The following is a 17071-nucleotide window of genomic DNA, read 5'->3' as shown; positions in this document are numbered from 1 at the left end:
TCCTCTGCCTCTTCTACCCAAGATCCTCCTAAAAGTCAGACAAGAGAAGCCGGAGATATTAATTGCCTCGGACTGACCCCGCCAATACTGGTAACCCAATCCTAAGGAACTTGTCTCAATACCCAGCTTGGACCTTGCCTCAAAAACCACAACTACTGTCCCAGCAAAACAATCAGATCCTGCACTGTCAACTACAGACCCTGAACCTGGCAGCATGGCTAATCATGTAATCATACAAACGACACCTCTCAGTAAAGCTGTATTGGATGTCATTTTGGAAGCCAGAAGGCCTAGTACTAGAAAATCTTATGCTGACAAATGGAAGAGATTCTGTGCTTGGAATCAAGCACAAGGAACTGATACAACAGAACCACATATTCCTCAGATATTACAATACTTAACTGAGATGCTTGGCAAAGGCCTATCTTTCTCATCAATCAAGATCCATGCCTCTGCCATTTCGGCTCATTACAATACAGAGCCACCAATCTTTTCTCATCCTTTACTAAAGCAGTATCTTAGTGGAGCCAAAAATTTAAGGCCTCCTAGAAGATCACCATTGCCTTCATGGGACCTCATTTATGTGTTGGAAAAGCTCACCCTGCCTCCATTTGAAGCAGCTGCTACCACTGATATAAAGTTCTTATCATGGAAGACAGTTCTGCTATTAGCAATTACTTCAGCAAGAAGAGTTTCAGAGCTACAGCCTCTCATGGCTGTAGGGCCTTTTATCATATTTTACCCAGACAGGGTGTCTCTGAGGACAAATCCTACTTCTATGCCTAAGGTGGTTTCCAATGTGGCTCTTAACCAAACAATTCATCTGACAACTTTTTATCCAAATCCGCAGAACAAAGGGGAGAGAATTCTGCATTCCTTGGACATACACAGACAGCTAAGATTCTACTTGAGCAGGACTAAAGTTCTAAGAAAAACTGAGCAATTACTAGTGTCATATGCTGCAGGATCAGAAGGAAAGGCTATTTCAAAGCAGACAGTTTCAAAGTGGATAAGCCACTGCATCCATTTTGGCTACTTACACCATGGTAAACATGTGCTCAAGGGTATTAGGTCTCATTCCACCAGAGCTGCAGCTACTTCAGCAGCCTTTCTCAGAGGAGTACCAACCAAAGACATTCTAGAGGCTGCTACTTGGAGTTCTGTTAACACGTTTACAAAGCATTACCATTTTCCTCTCTACTCTAAGTCCAGGGCAGGCTTTGCCATTGCAGTGCTGCAGGGCCTTATAGCCGCACCTAATGCTATTTAGCTCCAGCCTCTCAACCATAGCTTTGGGATTCTACCCAAATGTAATGACTGCAACAGTGAAACACGAAGAACATAGTACAGTTGTGTACACTTACCAGAAATGTAGATGTTCGAGTGTATTCACTGTTGCAGTCTAGGTTACCCTCCCGCCATCCCCTTGTCATTCTACAGTTCATCTTTCCTTTTCTATCTTCTACAACCTATGTGGTGTATTTGCTTGTAGATGAAGGTAAAGTTTATATTGATGCATATGTGTGTGTGTGTGTGTGTGTGTGTGTATATATATATATATATATATATATATATATATATATATATATATATATATATATATATAAAATGCTACCTTTTGGGGGGCACCTGACATCAGGGGCAAGAAAAACTAAAGAAAATGGCGTTGGCTGCATGTTTTATATACCCCTGGCGACCTGACGTCATGGAAGAGAAGACAGCAACCGACGCAGGACCCAAGACTTTGGAATTCAGGCCGACTGAGGGCAACCTGCCAGCAGATTACCCAAATGTAATGACTGCAACAGTGAATACACTCTAACATCTACATTTATGGTAAGTGTACACAACTGTACTATGTCCATAGAACACACACTACCTTACTTGCAGTACCCACTCACCATCCCCCTTTTTTGCAGGTACATAGATTAGGGTTGGAGTTACCACTTCCTTATGCTCACCTTCCCTTTTTGTTGTGTGTGAATGTGGTTTTTGGTTTGGAACAGTAGATTTTCACAAGCTTGTGTCTTTATCTCTCTTCCTTCTTGACACTAGAAAATTGAAAGGGTCCTGTCTGTGTGTCTGAAAGATAGTCCCTGTACTCTCAGGGTGATTGGTCCATCACACCAACAGATAGGGAGGGGGAGAAGCTCTGAGCTTTGGTAGGCTGTCAGAGATAGGGTAACAGGACACTACTAGCCATATATCAGTAAGGCAGTATGTTCTATGAACATCTACTATTACAGGTAAGTAGGACTTAAGCAATTGTACTTTCTCTGCCTTACTCTTTGTGAACACTGTTGGTGCAGTGGATAGTTGAAAGAGTCTAGCTCCAGTTATTGCTCATTGCAGGCTGCATAGTATCAGTATTTGGTCATATTTAGGTGACTTGTTTATCTTTGTAGTCTCTTTAAAAGTGTCAGATATCACTCGTGTAGATGAGAGGTTTCCTTCACAAGCTAGGATTTCAAGAAAATATTCATAAGTCTTTTTTGACTGCTGCATACAGGATTGTGTTCCTGGTGTGTCCGCTAAACTCCTCAATTCAAAGAGGTTTTCTTCTACAGGAGAAAAATAGATGAATGTCTAGGTCAGTTTCTAAGGTTTTCATTCAGACTTTGGTCACTGTGACTTAATTCCTCAGAATTTGGGGTCATGGCATCTATGATTCACATGATACCACCGTCAAGACTCCATATGAGAAAGATACAACAGTATTTGACAGATCTTTGGTCCCAGCACCAACATCCTTTATTTTTTCAAATCCCAGTGCTGGGGTTTGTCAGAAGAGAAGTGGAGACAGCAAATTTCACTAAATCTAGGTTTCCCTCTTCTTTCTCCAAAGCAGTCAGTCACCACAGATGTGTTGGAGTTTGCTTGGGGAACAGTTTCAGGAGGGATCAAAGTGCAAGGTGTGTGACCCCAAGGACAGATCCAAGCACATAAATGTAAAAGAGATGCTAGCCCTAATCAAGGCACTCAACTCTGTGAATCATCTTTGATCATCTGGACCTCTTCAAGTTTTTACGGATAATACCACAGTCTTGTGGTACATCAGCAGGCAAGGGGAAGCCAGGTCAATACTCCCTTTGTAAATCTAGTCATGTTAGTTTGGTCTATAGCTTCACAGCACATATTCTACAGACATCTTGCATTCTGTCAGTGGAAAGTTGTGGGCATAGAAGTTGAGTAGGACAAGGGGTAGGTACTTATGAATGGAAACTAGATCAGGGTGTCTTCAAGATTTAATCCATCTGTGGCAAGTTCTTCAAGTAGACCTCTTTGCCTTCTCTCTGAACAGTCAACTGGCAAGATTCTGTTCCAGGACTCCAAGTAAGAAGGCAGGGAAGATGGATGCCTTTTTTTCCCTTGGACATGAATGTTCCTGTATGTTTTCCCACACTTTCCCCTGATATGCAGGGTACTTCTGAAGATTCTGAAGAAATCCCCAAGATCATTGTGGTGACTCGCTTCTGGCCCAGGCAAGCCTGGTTCTTCCTTTTGGAAATGGCCAAGGGCAATTACCACAAGCTTCCTCACAGAATGGATCTGCTGAAAATACATTAGGGGTGTTAAATGTACACCCCAACCCCCATCAACTTCAGCTGACTGTGTGGATGATAGGGTATTAATTCCTCTTATATGCCTGCTCACTGAGAATGTGCAGCAGGTACTAATAGAGGCAAGAAAACATGCTACTGGAAAATCATATATTAGCAAATAAAAAAAGTTTTCTAGTTGGTGCATGCAGTATAACTAGCATACATTCAACTTTAGTTGTTCTCTGGTCTTACAATATTTTTGTGTATTGCTATCCTGTGGCCTTTCTTACTCCTCTGTCAAGGTGCATTTATCAGACATTTTACGATATCTGCCCATGGATCCTCCCATTTCTATGCTTTTTCATGTCAAAATGTTTTTAAATGGATTTTGCATAATAGGCATTACATGCTCGTTTCCTCCTTTAGGCTTAGATTAGACTTTGCTAGGACCAATCTCCAGTGACTCCTGGACCCGTCCTCTTTCACTTCCCAAGTACAGTAAGCTAGAGTAATCTGTCCTTATAGCTAGGGCTGCTGCAGCAGGGATCATTATGATGAACATAGTACAGTTGTGCAAGTAAACAAACCGTAGCAGTAGATGTTTAAATAATCACTGCTGCAGTGTGTTGTTCATGCCAGGCTGTGAATATTTATTTATTGATCCTAGTATTGTCCTTTCAGGGCTCAGTCTCCCTCTCCCTTGGCATGAAAGCTCTGAAGGTGTTGGCATCCAAACCTGTCTTTTTAATCATATTAGCTTGATCCAACTAACTGAGTGCGTGGAAAGTGCCCTGAAGCCTTGGAAGCTGGCTGGCTGTTATGTCCATGGCAGGTTAATAACCCATGTAGCTAAGGCTACTGCAACAGTGATCATTCAAATATCTACTATTATGATAAGTTTACTTAAACAACAGTACTATCTTGAGAGAGGATGCCTACCTTTATGCACCTATCCACAGGGACCATAGGTTCTTCCTAATGTTTGAGGTGAGGTCGCCTACTACTGTTTTACCTCATTACCTTTTAAATTACCTACTTCACTCAGAGTTTTCACAAAGGTCGTTACTCAGTAAATGCTTATTGCAGGACAAAAAAAAATCACATTTATCTTTAACCATTCAACTGCCTTATATTTGTGTTATCACTGGAAGAGATAGATAGGGCCCTGCATTTCTGAAGTCTCTTGTTCTCCTTTAGCATTCAAAAATCTTCTCTTACTCTTCCCTAAGAGCACCATTCTTATGGACACTTAAGGGCTTGAGCAGCCAGGGGCATATCACAGTCCCAGAAAAGGTAATATACTTGATGCAGTATGTCCACAAAATAGCACAAGAGAAGTGTCGTGGCCAGAGGATGTCTTACAGCACCAAGGTTTGTGGCCTGTATCATACTAGAGGTAAGTATAGCCAGCAAGCACTTCAGAAAACTCATGTAGTATCAAAGCCCCCTTGGAGCTAACAGTCTGTCTCTGGAAGAGATGATTCCTCACATGTTCTGCATTCCAAGGAGCTGGAATGGTGGTCTGTGCATGTCAGACATTACAAAGTGGTGCCTTTCCCACAGAACCATACAGTCAAGTCCTAACCTCAGATGACTTTGGTCAGGTTTGGGAGTATACTCAGGAAACCTCAAAGTTCTCAGCCTTTGGGATGAAACCCAAAGGATGCATCACATGAATATGAACGAGATGATGGCTGTGGTGCTGGCTTTCAAAACCTTCAACCCAGTTTGGTGAAAAGGGAAATAATATAGGTGTCTATACAGAACATGTGGTACAACATCAAGGGACAGGATAGCTTATTGTTACCTGTTCTGCAGTTGGCCATGACTTCTTGGGGAGCTAGTACTGTAGTCACAGATGGCCCTAAAGGCAGTTTACATCCTTTCACTGTTAAATTTGGTGGCAGATTAGTTAAGCAGGCCAGCAGTGGAGTCACACATAAAGATATTACACAGATGTTTTCTTATTGTTGGTACTCATGCCGGTGTGTGTGTATGTGCGTGTGGGGGGCTGTGGTTGGTTCTCATACGGGGGTGGGGGGCTTATGAGGATAGACCTGTTTGCCTGTCAAAGCAACACACTGCTGAAAAACTTCTGTTCACAGGCACCATATAGATGCTTGGGCAGTGGATGTCTTCTAATTCACTTGTCTTTTTTTTATTAATTCCCTTGGATCCCCCTACTTCCTGAGGAGGGAGGATCCAGAAAGTAAAGGAAAGTGGCAAAGATCTTGATAGCAGCACTGAGTTTAACTCTCCTCATGCAGATGTCCACAAAGAAACTTTATGGATCCTCTTATCCCTGAACAGGTTGCTCTTCTTTTTCCAAATCTGAAGACTTTGCAGCTTACAGTCTGGACAGATTTGACACTTTTTCCCCTTTAAGGCACCCGTTTACTGAGGACGAGCTTAACATACATTAAGGAGGCTAGGAATACTGCTTCTAGGAAATCACCCCAGCACTGTGTCTGCTTCTCCATTTACAGAATTTGAGTGAATTGTTTAATTCAGGAGTGGCCCATGAGTGCATTAATGTACTCCTGTTTGACCATTCCTGCCTGCCTGCTCACATTTGGACCCACTACTGGCATACCTGCAACTGGTAAAACACTTATTCAAAAGGGGTCTTGCATTTGAGACTACCTAGAAAAGGAGTAGCACTGCATTGAAACTTGATTTATGTTGTGGAAGGTCACCAATTGATCCTACAGCCTTAGCCGCTTTCTGCTGTCCAACTTGGAAAACTGCCTTTTTGCTGGCCATTACATCTGTCAAGAGAGTTTTCCTCCAAGCAGATGTCCTTCAAGGATGCATCTGCAGTCCTTACAAATGGGTTGTCCTGTCGTCAGGCAGCCCTTCGGTCGGCCGGATTCCAAAGTCTGGGTCTGGCCTCGGCTGGTGTCGCACTTCACCCGACGTCATAGCTGCAGTTATTCGGGTATAAAGGCATCAGCCGACGCCATTTTCCTCAGTCTTTCTTGCCGTGTGGCGCCCGAAGCAGAAGCTGTTCACAAGTGCCGGTCGGTCAGAACCAGAGATTACTACTACCGAATACGACTACGAAGACTTCTAAAAAGCTAAGTACCCCGTTGGGGACTCTTTCTTGCCTCAGCCGATGTCAGAAAAAGTGAATAACTGTTTAACTTGTGAGAAACAAATACCTCATAAAGATTTCCACTCTTACTGCTTACCCTGTTTAGGCCCAGACCACGACGTAGCAGCTTGTCCTAGCCTGTGCTTCTTTTAACCGGCGGACGCTTAGACGTCGGTCTGAATTTGCTGAGGAGTTTTTCGGCTCCGGTTTTGCTTATATTATGCCGTCAGATCCTCCGACTACGCAAATGTCTAAAAAGTGCAAGGAAAAGGACCGACACTCGCGGTCCGCGGCTTTGGCCGAAACCGCGGTTAAGCAAACCGCGCGAGTGTCTCGGTTTCGGCTGAAACCGAGCAAGCGGTTCTTCCTTCAGCTGAAAACTTACCTTCTACCGAGGCCTCTTCCAACCTGGTGGAATCGGCTTCAGAAAACCCACCTGCTGTTGCAGTTTCTCAGGAATTAAATGACACTATTCCCTTGGATATTTCAACCCCTGCACGTGGAGCTGCTAGGCCTCCTGCAGCCATGTCCATTAAGGCCTTTGCCAGGGCTAAAGCAGCTAAAGCTACTAAGACTGTGCCTGCTAAGACCCCCACTCACAGGCCCAGCTCTAGTTCTCAAATGCTTAGTTTAGCAGAGGATCTCATTACTTTAATCCGGGGATCCCAACCTCAACCACACAGGGCCTCTCAGCCACCTCCAGAGAAGAGGCCTAGAGCAGAGCCCCCTCAGCCACTTTCTACAGATGATTCCTCTGATGATTCAGTTGATTCCGACCCTCCAGAGGCTCCTTTCTCCCCTTATGAAGACTCTGATGCTGAAGAGTCCATCCCTTCAGCCTCTCCGCCTGATGAATTTTCCTTTGGGGAAACCCTGCATGCTATGAGGGAACAATTTCAGTGGCAGGGCCAGGATTTTTCAGACTCCAGAAAAAGGCTTAGAACCTTTCTGCATTTACCACAACATAGGCCTTTAGCCATTCCTCCAGTTCTTTCTGTTGTAGATGATGCATTTAATGATGCTTGTACTGCTCCTGATTCTCTACCTCCGGCCCCTGCTAAGCCTGATAGATACTACAGGGTCCCGGACACACATTACCATTTATATAAGGCTCCTTTTGCAGATCCCGAGACTATCTCCCATGGACCCAAGGCTGTAGCAGCTACTTCTGCTAAGAACCCCCTCCCCTCAGAAAGGGAATCCAGATCCTTAGAGAGATGGGGTAAAAAAGTTTACACTTCTGCTACTCTTTCAGCTAGGGCCTTGAACTGTCAATTTCACATGATCCAGTATCAAGAATTTATGCTAGACCAGTTAACCAAAAAACTGTCCTCTGATAAATCATTAGACAAAAAATCTGTTCAGGAAATGGTACATAACATTCAGCAAGTCAGTAACCATTCCATAAAATGTGGCTATGATGCACTGGTGGCTTCCTTTAGATCAGCCATGACTGGCACAGTTATCAGAAGGCATGCATGGTTAAAAGAGCAGGCCTTACCAGACCATGTCAAGTCCAAACTATTAGATGCTCCTATGGATAAGATCAATTTGTTTGGCTCTCCTGCACAACAGGTGCTGAAGAAGATGGAAGAGAAGGCAAAATCTGTCCAAACAGTAAAAGATTTCTTACAGGTCCAACCGCCAAGGTTTAGCAGGAATTGGCCCTCCAAGAATTGGTCCTTTCCAGACTCATCCAGAGCTCACAGGGGCAGGAATAGGCGTTCAAGAGGCAGAAACCAATCCAGGGGTGCCTACAGGGGACGCCAGTGGCAGAGTAACAACCAGCGAAGTGCAGCCACGGACACAGCCACCACCACACCTACAGGACAATCACAGTGACTTGGCTCTGGCACCGCCTACCAGGGAGCAACTAGAAGCACCTTTAGGCGGGAAGCTAGCCTTATTTTCAATAAACTGGCATTGCATCACAAGAGACAAGTGGATTTTACAGACAATAGACCAAGGCTACAGGTTTCACTTCCATACACTACCAGGGAAGAGAGGAATGCCAAACCTACCTCCAAAACAAAAGGCAGAAGCTCTAAAACAAATATCCCAATTATTAAAAATGAGAGCTGTGGAAAAGGTACCATTTATGGAGCAAGGAAAAGGATTTTACTCCAGACTCTTCCTGGTACCAAGAAAAGAGAGCAAATGGAGACCTATTCTCGACCTGTCCGCTTTAAACACATTCCTCATTGTTCCGAAATTCAAAATGCTGACTCTACAGCAGCTTCTTCCCATGCTGGGCAAGGAGTCTTGGCTGGTAACTCTAGATCTCAAGGAGGCATACCTGCACGTCCCCATACGACCAAATTGCAGAAGATACCTCAGATTTCTTGCAGGATCAGAGCATTATCAATTCTCAGCATTGCCCTTTGGCTTATCTACTGCGCCCAGAGTGTTCACGAAATGCCTGGCATCAGTAATTGCTCATTGCAGGCTTCAGGGAATCCAAATCTACCCCTACCTGGACGACTGCCTGATACAAGCGGACAACAAAAGCTAGCAGAAGACTTACAAAGGGTCATTTACCTGCTACAAGCCCTGGGATACACAGTCAATATAAAAAAAGTCAAAACTGATACCATCCCGGAGAATAACCTTTTTGGGTGCAGAGTTGGACACATCACAGCAAATGGCATTCCTAACAGTAGAAAAACAGGAGCAGCTACCTCTCTACTTCTTGGCATTAACAAAGCAGAACCATCTGACAGCAAGAAAAGTACTGCAAGCCTTGGGCTTCATGGCATCCTGCATAATATTGGTTCCTCATGCCAGACTGCATATGAGAAAACTACAGTGGTACCTAAGGAATTTATGGTCTCAACACAAGCACAGCTTAGAAACCCAGATTCCAATTATTCCATGCCTGAAGCAAGAATTCCTATGGTGGGCTCAGGCTTGTCAATCAAACACAGGATTGCCCTTCCACAGTACTCAACCAAGCCAAACCATCACGACGGACGCCTCAGACCTCGGTTGGGGGGCACACATACTGGACAAGTGCATACAAGGCTTATGGACTCAAGACCAGCTGCACCTACACATAAATCTAAAGGAAATGCTGGCAGTAAAACTGGCAATTCAGGCATTCAGACCATTCCTCCAACAAGGTCTATTGATAAGGACGGACAACACCACAGTTATGTGGTACATCAACAAGCAGGGAGGCACACATTCGTATCCTCTTTGCCGGATGGCACTGGACCTCTGGAATGTGGCCCTGAGCTACAACATTCAGTTAAAAGCAATTTTTGTACCAGGAAAAGAAAACATTCTAGCAGACATATTAAGCAGGGCTACCACGGATGCCCATGAATGGATGCTGCATCCGGACATCTTCAAAACCATTACAAGAAAATGGGGGCTTCCAGAAATAGACTTATTTGCATCCCCACGCAATCACCAGCTAAAAAAATTCTGCACAAGGACGTACCACCCACTTGCTTGGAAGGTGGACTCCCTATCCTTCAGTTGGAAAAACCTGACAGCATATGCATTCCCACCGCTTCCTTTGATGCACAAGGTGCTATTGAAGATCAAAGAGGACCGTCCAAGGATCATTCTGATAGCTCCAGACTGGCCAAGGCAACATTGGTACCCATTACTGAGGAGCATGTCTCGGGAACAAATATGGCCACTACCCCTGGTTCCCTTGCAGTTAACACAGAACAACTACAACATTCTGCATCCAAACCTGAAAACTCTGCAGCTGACTGCCTGGAACATTGCATAAGACCAATTAACCCTAATTTATCCCAAAGGGTTAAAGACATTATCCTTGAGGCTCGCAGACCCTCAACAAGAAAAAATTATTCAGCAAAATGGAAAAGATATCTCATTTGGAGTACTGCAAAAGGAGAAGATGTGTCACTGGTAAACATAGCCAACATTCTGGAATACTTGGCAGAGCTCTTCCACTCAGGCCTGTCCTATTCCTCCATAAAAATTCATGCATCAGCTATTTCAGCAGAATACGACTTGGATCCTCCTGTCTTCTCACATCCTCTGCTCAGACAGTTTCTGAGAGGAATTAAAAATGTAAAGCCTCCTAGAAAGCCACCATTACCAGCATGGGACTTGAACTTTGTGCTAGAAAAATTGACACTTCCTCCTTTCGAACCAGCAGCAACAGCAGAATTACAATACTTATCATGGAAGACTGCCTTCCTGCTGGCAATCACTTCAGCAAGAAGGGTATCTGAACTTCAGGCATTAATGGCAGTACAACCCTTCCTGATCTTCCATCAAGATAGAGTGTCCATGAGAACAAATCCTTCCTTTATGCCTAAGGTGGTCTCCAGAGTTTCTTTGAATCAGGCTATCCACCTACCTACATTCTTCCCCAACCCACAGAACAGCGGAGAAAGACTGCTGCATACCTTGGATGTACATAGACAATTACGCTACTACCTGGACAGGACCAAGGGCAATAGAAAAACTGACCAGCTACTGGTAGCATATGCAACAGGAAGGGAAGGAAAAGCAATTTCAAAACAGACAATCTCCAAGTGGATAGGAAATTGCATTAGATTTTGTTACTCCTACCATGGAAAGAAAACTCCAGAGAACATCAGGCCTCACTCTACAAGGGCTACAGCCACTACCACAGCCTTCTTACGAGGAGTGGCTACCAAGGACATTTTAGAGGCTGCTACTTGGAGCTCCGTGCATACATTTGCCAAGCATTATAATTTACCTTTATACTCTAGATCCCGAGCAGGTTTTGCCACTGCTGTTTTGCAAGGGATCCTAACTACACCATAACTTCTTGTTTCCACCTCCCCCAGTTTGGCTATGGTATTCTACCCATTTGTAAGGACTGCAGATGCATCCTTGAAGGACATAGTACAGTTTTGTACCTACCATAAATGTAGATGTCCGATAGGAATGCATCTGCAGTCAGGATTACCCACCCAACTTCCCCTCTGTGGTGCTCCTAGGGTATTTGCCCATCTTATAGCTAGCTGGGGGAATCTATTATGGTGTATTTGTTTGTATATATGTACATACATGCTTATTTTTTGTGTTTGCTCTCTATTATTTGGAATCATTGGCATTTATCCAAATTTAGCCTTCCAAGAGGGCACCTGGCATCTGGGGCAAGAAACACTGAGGAAAATGGCGTCGGCTGATGCCTTTATACCCGAATAACTGCAGCTATGACGTCGGGTGAAGTGCGACACCAGCCGAGGCCAGACCCAGACTTTGGAATCCGGCCGACCGAAGGGCTGCCTGACGACAGGACAACCCATTTGTAAGGACTGCAGATGCATTCCTATCGGACATCTACATTTATGGTAGGTACAAAACTGTACTTTATGTACAGAGCTCTTCTTAGCCTTCCATAAAGACAATGTCAGCCTTAAAACCAGTCTCTCCTTTATGCCAAAAGCAGTTATAGTTGCATAGTTTTCTGTGAACCAAGCTATTGAATTATCTATTGTATTTCACAGCTTTCAGAAAAGTCTTACATTAAGCTGATGTTACACAGACAGCTAAGATATTACTCACGGACCCAGCAGTGTTGGAATATTAGATCAGTTTTGCACACTGCAACAGGAAGAGCAAGAGAGAAAAACACTGTCCATTTAATCATTCTCCATATTACTGGATTATTTTCTTTTGTGCCTAATATAACAAGTTAGAGGAAGCTGTAAGGGCCCCCCTCTTCATCTTCACCTGTCCAGTCAAACCTCTATATTTCATCCTGTTTTGGAGCAATCAGTGTCTTAAAGGCTGATAGAGGTGGTTCCTCCAGATTAATTAAAGTATTTTACTCATGAATATTTCTGATGCCAAAGAAAGAAGGAACATGGAGACCTCTTTCTAAACCTCTTTTTTTCTAAACCTTCATTTCAAGATTCCAAAATTCAAAATGTTCTCTACAGTCTGTTACCTTTCATTCCGTCTTCCAACTTTCTTGTAAATGTATATGTAACAGATGCCTATCACAAAGATTTCAATTGCTTTTTAAGATTTTTGTGTTTCTGGTTTTAGTTTTTAGTTTTCTACTGTACCCTTAGGACTGTCAACAACTCCAGGAGGGTTTGCAAAGTGCATTCAAGTTACAGGGCATTCATATATTTCCACCTTTAGACAACATCCATTCATTGCAGACTCTTTCTGGAGCTGTCAAGAATCTTTTCCGTGGATATTTTTCTCAGTCTGGGATTTCAAGTAAACCTACAGAAATTCTATCTCTCCATCTCAGAGGATAGTGTTTCTAGGCTGCCTCCTAGATAAATCTCTAAATGCGTTTCTTTCTTCTACAGGACAAGGTAGACGTCTATTTAATTTTTTTTTAATTTTATTTGTTCATATTTTATTTTCGTTATTCTACAAGGAACATTTCCTGTTTTTTCCAGCCAGACTCTTGAAATTTTCCAGGGAATGTATCCGGAGTCTAGGTTTCATAATGTCTACAATTCTCATGATTCTCTAACCTTTCAGATCTCGATGCTATGTTTTATAAAGGGGGAGGTACCCTGGTATGTGAATCAGTTGTCTGTCAGCCCATGTCTTCCTTTTCCCCCTCCAACTCCTTCTCAGTCTGTGACCACAATGTCTCTGACTTTGTGGAGCTGTATTCAGTGGGGGTGAAAGTCCATGGTCTGTGGAAATGGTAGTACAGATCGAAGCACATACAGGTCAAAGAAGGGATGGCCCTAATAAATGCTTTCATATCTCTAAATCATCTTTGGACTTCAGGACCCTCTTAGTAATCGCAGACAACACCACATTGATGTTGCGCACAAATACAAAGGGAGGAATACTTTCCTACTTGTTTTACTGCAACAGTTATCTAATTATGAACATAGTACTGTTGTGTACGTAAACTTACCATAACAGTGTATGTTTAAATATAACACTTTTACAGTAGAAACATTCTCCATCTGTACCCTTCTTTTTTGTTGATTTTATGCCAGGGTAAATTTTTTCCCATCACTTATTCTCGAAGCACATACCTAGCAGAGCTGTAACCTCCCTTTTACTGAGACAGCAAGCTGTAAGTGTTTGGTGCTTATACTGCTGCCGTTATACCACTGTCCTTGAGCCCTGCACTTGGAAGGTGCAGTAAAGTTTTGGAAGCTGGCCAAAGGTCCAGTCCGTGTTAGGATACATCCCTATGGTAGCTTAGGATACTGCAGCAATGATCTATTCAAGCATGTCCTTGCATACCCCATTTTTGGGGGTATGTAGAGCATTTATATTGTATACTGTCTTGGGTTATGTCAACCTTTTGGCTGATATTTATTTTTTTTGTAATTTCAAAATTTTAGTGGACTTTGGTATGTTGAGGAATTGGTTAAATGCAAACCACTATTTATCTGCAAACTTGCATCTTGTCTAGTAGGTTGAATGAGTAGGCCATGGCATACTTTGCCACTATATTTGTGTTTATTTTTCACTATTTTTAATGACAAATGGTTTGGTAATAAGTGAAACACAAATGTCTTAAAATATTTAATTTATTTATTTCTTGCAGTCTCTTCTGTTACTTTCTGGAGGCTTTTTCCATGAAGATGATACCATATTCACAGAAGACGATGCTTTGTAAGTATTTTATCAGTTGTGTTCTTGAAAGTTGAATCACTGATACTTGCCCTGTCACCTTTAACAAAAACAGTCTTCGTTAAGTCTGTCATAGCTTGAATTAATGAGGGAAAGGGGCATCTTTCATATTATGACAGTGTCTAGAATGCAGTTGAAGTGTTAGCGCATGTTCATGATTGCCTTTTCATGTGCACACTAAGTCCTCTTTATACTGTATACTGTGTGTGTGTGCGTGTGTGTTAAAAAATATATATATGATCAAGAATGTGTGATAGTGATACAAGCCATTCTGTAGGTATCTGGGCATGCAGAGTTGGCAGACATAGTTTTTTGGTTCACAGCCTTGTATAGCATAAACCACCACAATGGTCTTCCTAGATTGAACTTTCACTGGTAACTTATATTGAATAATTTTGAGCCTGAAGTATATTGAAAGATAGAGATGGCCAAAATCTGGGAAAGATTTCAAGCATCGTCTTTCATCAGATAATTGTCTTTAATATTTAGTTATCTTGGGATAATGTTGCTGTAAAATCTTTTCATATCAGTTAGATTCAGGGCACTTGCTTCTTCCACCAGTGCTCTTGGTTGGAACACATTCATAATTAAGCCAAAGACAGTGTGGTTCTGTTTCTTCCCCTTCCAAGGTGTATATACATTGATCTTTCAGGAGTGATCGCAGCAGGTTGTAAATTCATTTAGGTAGCCCTGTCTTATGGGAAACTCATCTGACTTTGACAGCACAGCAGTTTTTGTTAGGTGGAGATTATCATCTGGACTGTTACTGTCAGCAAATAGCTTAATGGAATTCTATCCCATTCTTTTAATTTTTTTCCATTGGTTGATCTAGAAACATTGGGTCTCAGCTCTCCAACAACTAGTCTACTTTAGTTTTTCCATCTGGAAATATTTTTTGAAACAACTTACTCATCACTGTTAATTTTGAAACACGAACTTGCTTACATTAACAACAATGAAAGTCTCAGTAACACTTTCCATTACTGTGTACATGTGTCATACATACAGTCCTAGTGTTCTTTTACTCTTGTGACTTAAAACATACTGGTATACTTTAATTTCCTAACAACCTGCTTATTTTAGTCACCTGTTTGACCATTATTTTTTTATTTTTACCCAAATGTGCCATTTATTTTTATGGAAATCATGCCCTTCATCTTTTAATGATCCTATTTCTAAGTCTTTTATTTCCTTTACAGTAGTTAGTACTTATGTTTGATCTCCACTTCTGTGTAATTGTTTTCTTTGGCTGCTAGTAGCCAATACATCTGTAAGGCCTCACTATATCCTCCCAATTCTAAACCTGGACAGAACTCATTAAAATAGTCTGTTTTTTACACCCCACTGCTGGCTGTATATCTTCAGCCCCCCCCCTAGCCAATCGGCCATTTTGTCCCTTATCATTGGGGCAAGGGTTGGTTATGAGGGGACATCATCCAGGCAGCTATCAGGTTTGTGTCCCCTTATCACTTTTGTACACACTCTATGAAGCAATGAGATAATAGTGAAAGATTTTCCTTCACTTCCAGAAGGGACTTTCCTTTTAAACATCTTTGTCCACTTCTGAGTGCACTGAACTCCTTCCCCTTCGTTACTCCTCCCTCCCTGCCTTGAAGCACCAGTGCCTAGACAAGCAGTTAGGAGTCCATCTCTTGGGCACCACAAAGCCATATTATCTGCTTAATGTAATAAGCTTCACAGTTGTGTTAGGGCATTCTGTAGTGAGTATTTAAACCCTGTTAACGCCACACATTCCAAAAATGTATTCCCAGTTTCTTCTGTTCTGTTCACATCACCAACATCTGCATATTGCTTGAGGTGAAAATCCACTCTGGTTTACTTTGATTCCATGAACGTTTACATATGTACTTTTACACAAATATCCTAAAGTCTCTGTACTAGAGACTTTACAGGCTTCCTTCAATTGCTGTTTTGTAGTGTCATTCTAATCTTTCTTCCAGTCTTTTCTAATTTCCTTTTTTTTTGTTTGCTTTTTATAGTTATCGCATAATAGTTCATATGTCTTTATTCATTTTCCCTTTGTTAATAGCATATTCTGTTATTGATTCCACTAAAAAATTCTGCTAGAGCCGGATTAGTCTCCTTTCTTTCTCTATATATTCTGCCAACAGTTCCTGATATGGAAGGCATTCTCTGACCTGCAGTTCAAACACTTGCTTGGCTTCTTCTCAATTTTTCACTTTTCCCTTCCAACATATTTGATTCCAGTAGTGCAGATACCTTGTTAGCTTCAAGTTATTTCTTGCCATCTCTTGCCCTATTTTCTGTATCCTTAGTTGTATGCATTTATGTTTGCTGAAATCTCTTTTCTGCACTAACTAGTTTATTTTTTATAATGTTGGTGGCCATATGTAAAACAATAAATAGGTAAATAGCACTACTTTTGCAGGAGGGCAATCTACCGTATTCTCCAGTAGTTGGGGGAATTTGACAAAGCTCTGTACTCACCTCGCGGTTGCACAGCCATGGAGGAAAAAAAACACACAGTGAGTCAGTGCTGAGAAACATGTATAGATCTGAGGATATGACATGATGGTAGCCATTGCCAAACCAAACACTTTTCTAGACTCACATTTCTGATAACTCCTGTGGTATTAAATGACACCAATACATACTGTCTACACACTTCTGGTACTTCTTTGTTGATTGTTATTCTGTCAAATAATTGACCATTTGTGATTCACTCAAATTAGAATTCGGTCTAATGATGCAGACCCATGTTTTTGTGTGTACGTATGTGTATATATATGTATTTACACACACGCGCGCACATATATTCTGTATACTTTACTCAATTATCTTTTAAAAACTTGCTTCCAAAACCTTTTTTTTT

The 17071-nt window shown here is 42.1% G+C and overlaps 1 protein-coding gene across 1 annotated transcript in view; it reads left to right on the top strand.

The window, feature by feature from the left end:
- TTC3 (tetratricopeptide repeat domain 3) overlaps positions 1–17071 on the top strand; it is a gene marked incomplete in the record, with an annotated part of 2769029 nt that overhangs the window by 1367709 nt on the left and 1384249 nt on the right. The window contains 1 exon segment of the mRNA XM_044072025.1: positions 14132–14199. Within this exon segment, the coding sequence (XP_043927960.1) occupies positions 14132–14199 (68 nt within the window).

Source organism: Protopterus annectens, chromosome 5.part0 (genome assembly GCF_019279795.1).
Source record: "Protopterus annectens isolate FY-2018-M chromosome 5.part0, PAN1.0, whole genome shotgun sequence".
NCBI classification, from domain to species: domain Eukaryota; kingdom Metazoa; phylum Chordata; order Ceratodontiformes; family Protopteridae; genus Protopterus; species Protopterus annectens.
This window is presented reverse-complemented; position numbering and strand designations above follow the sequence as displayed.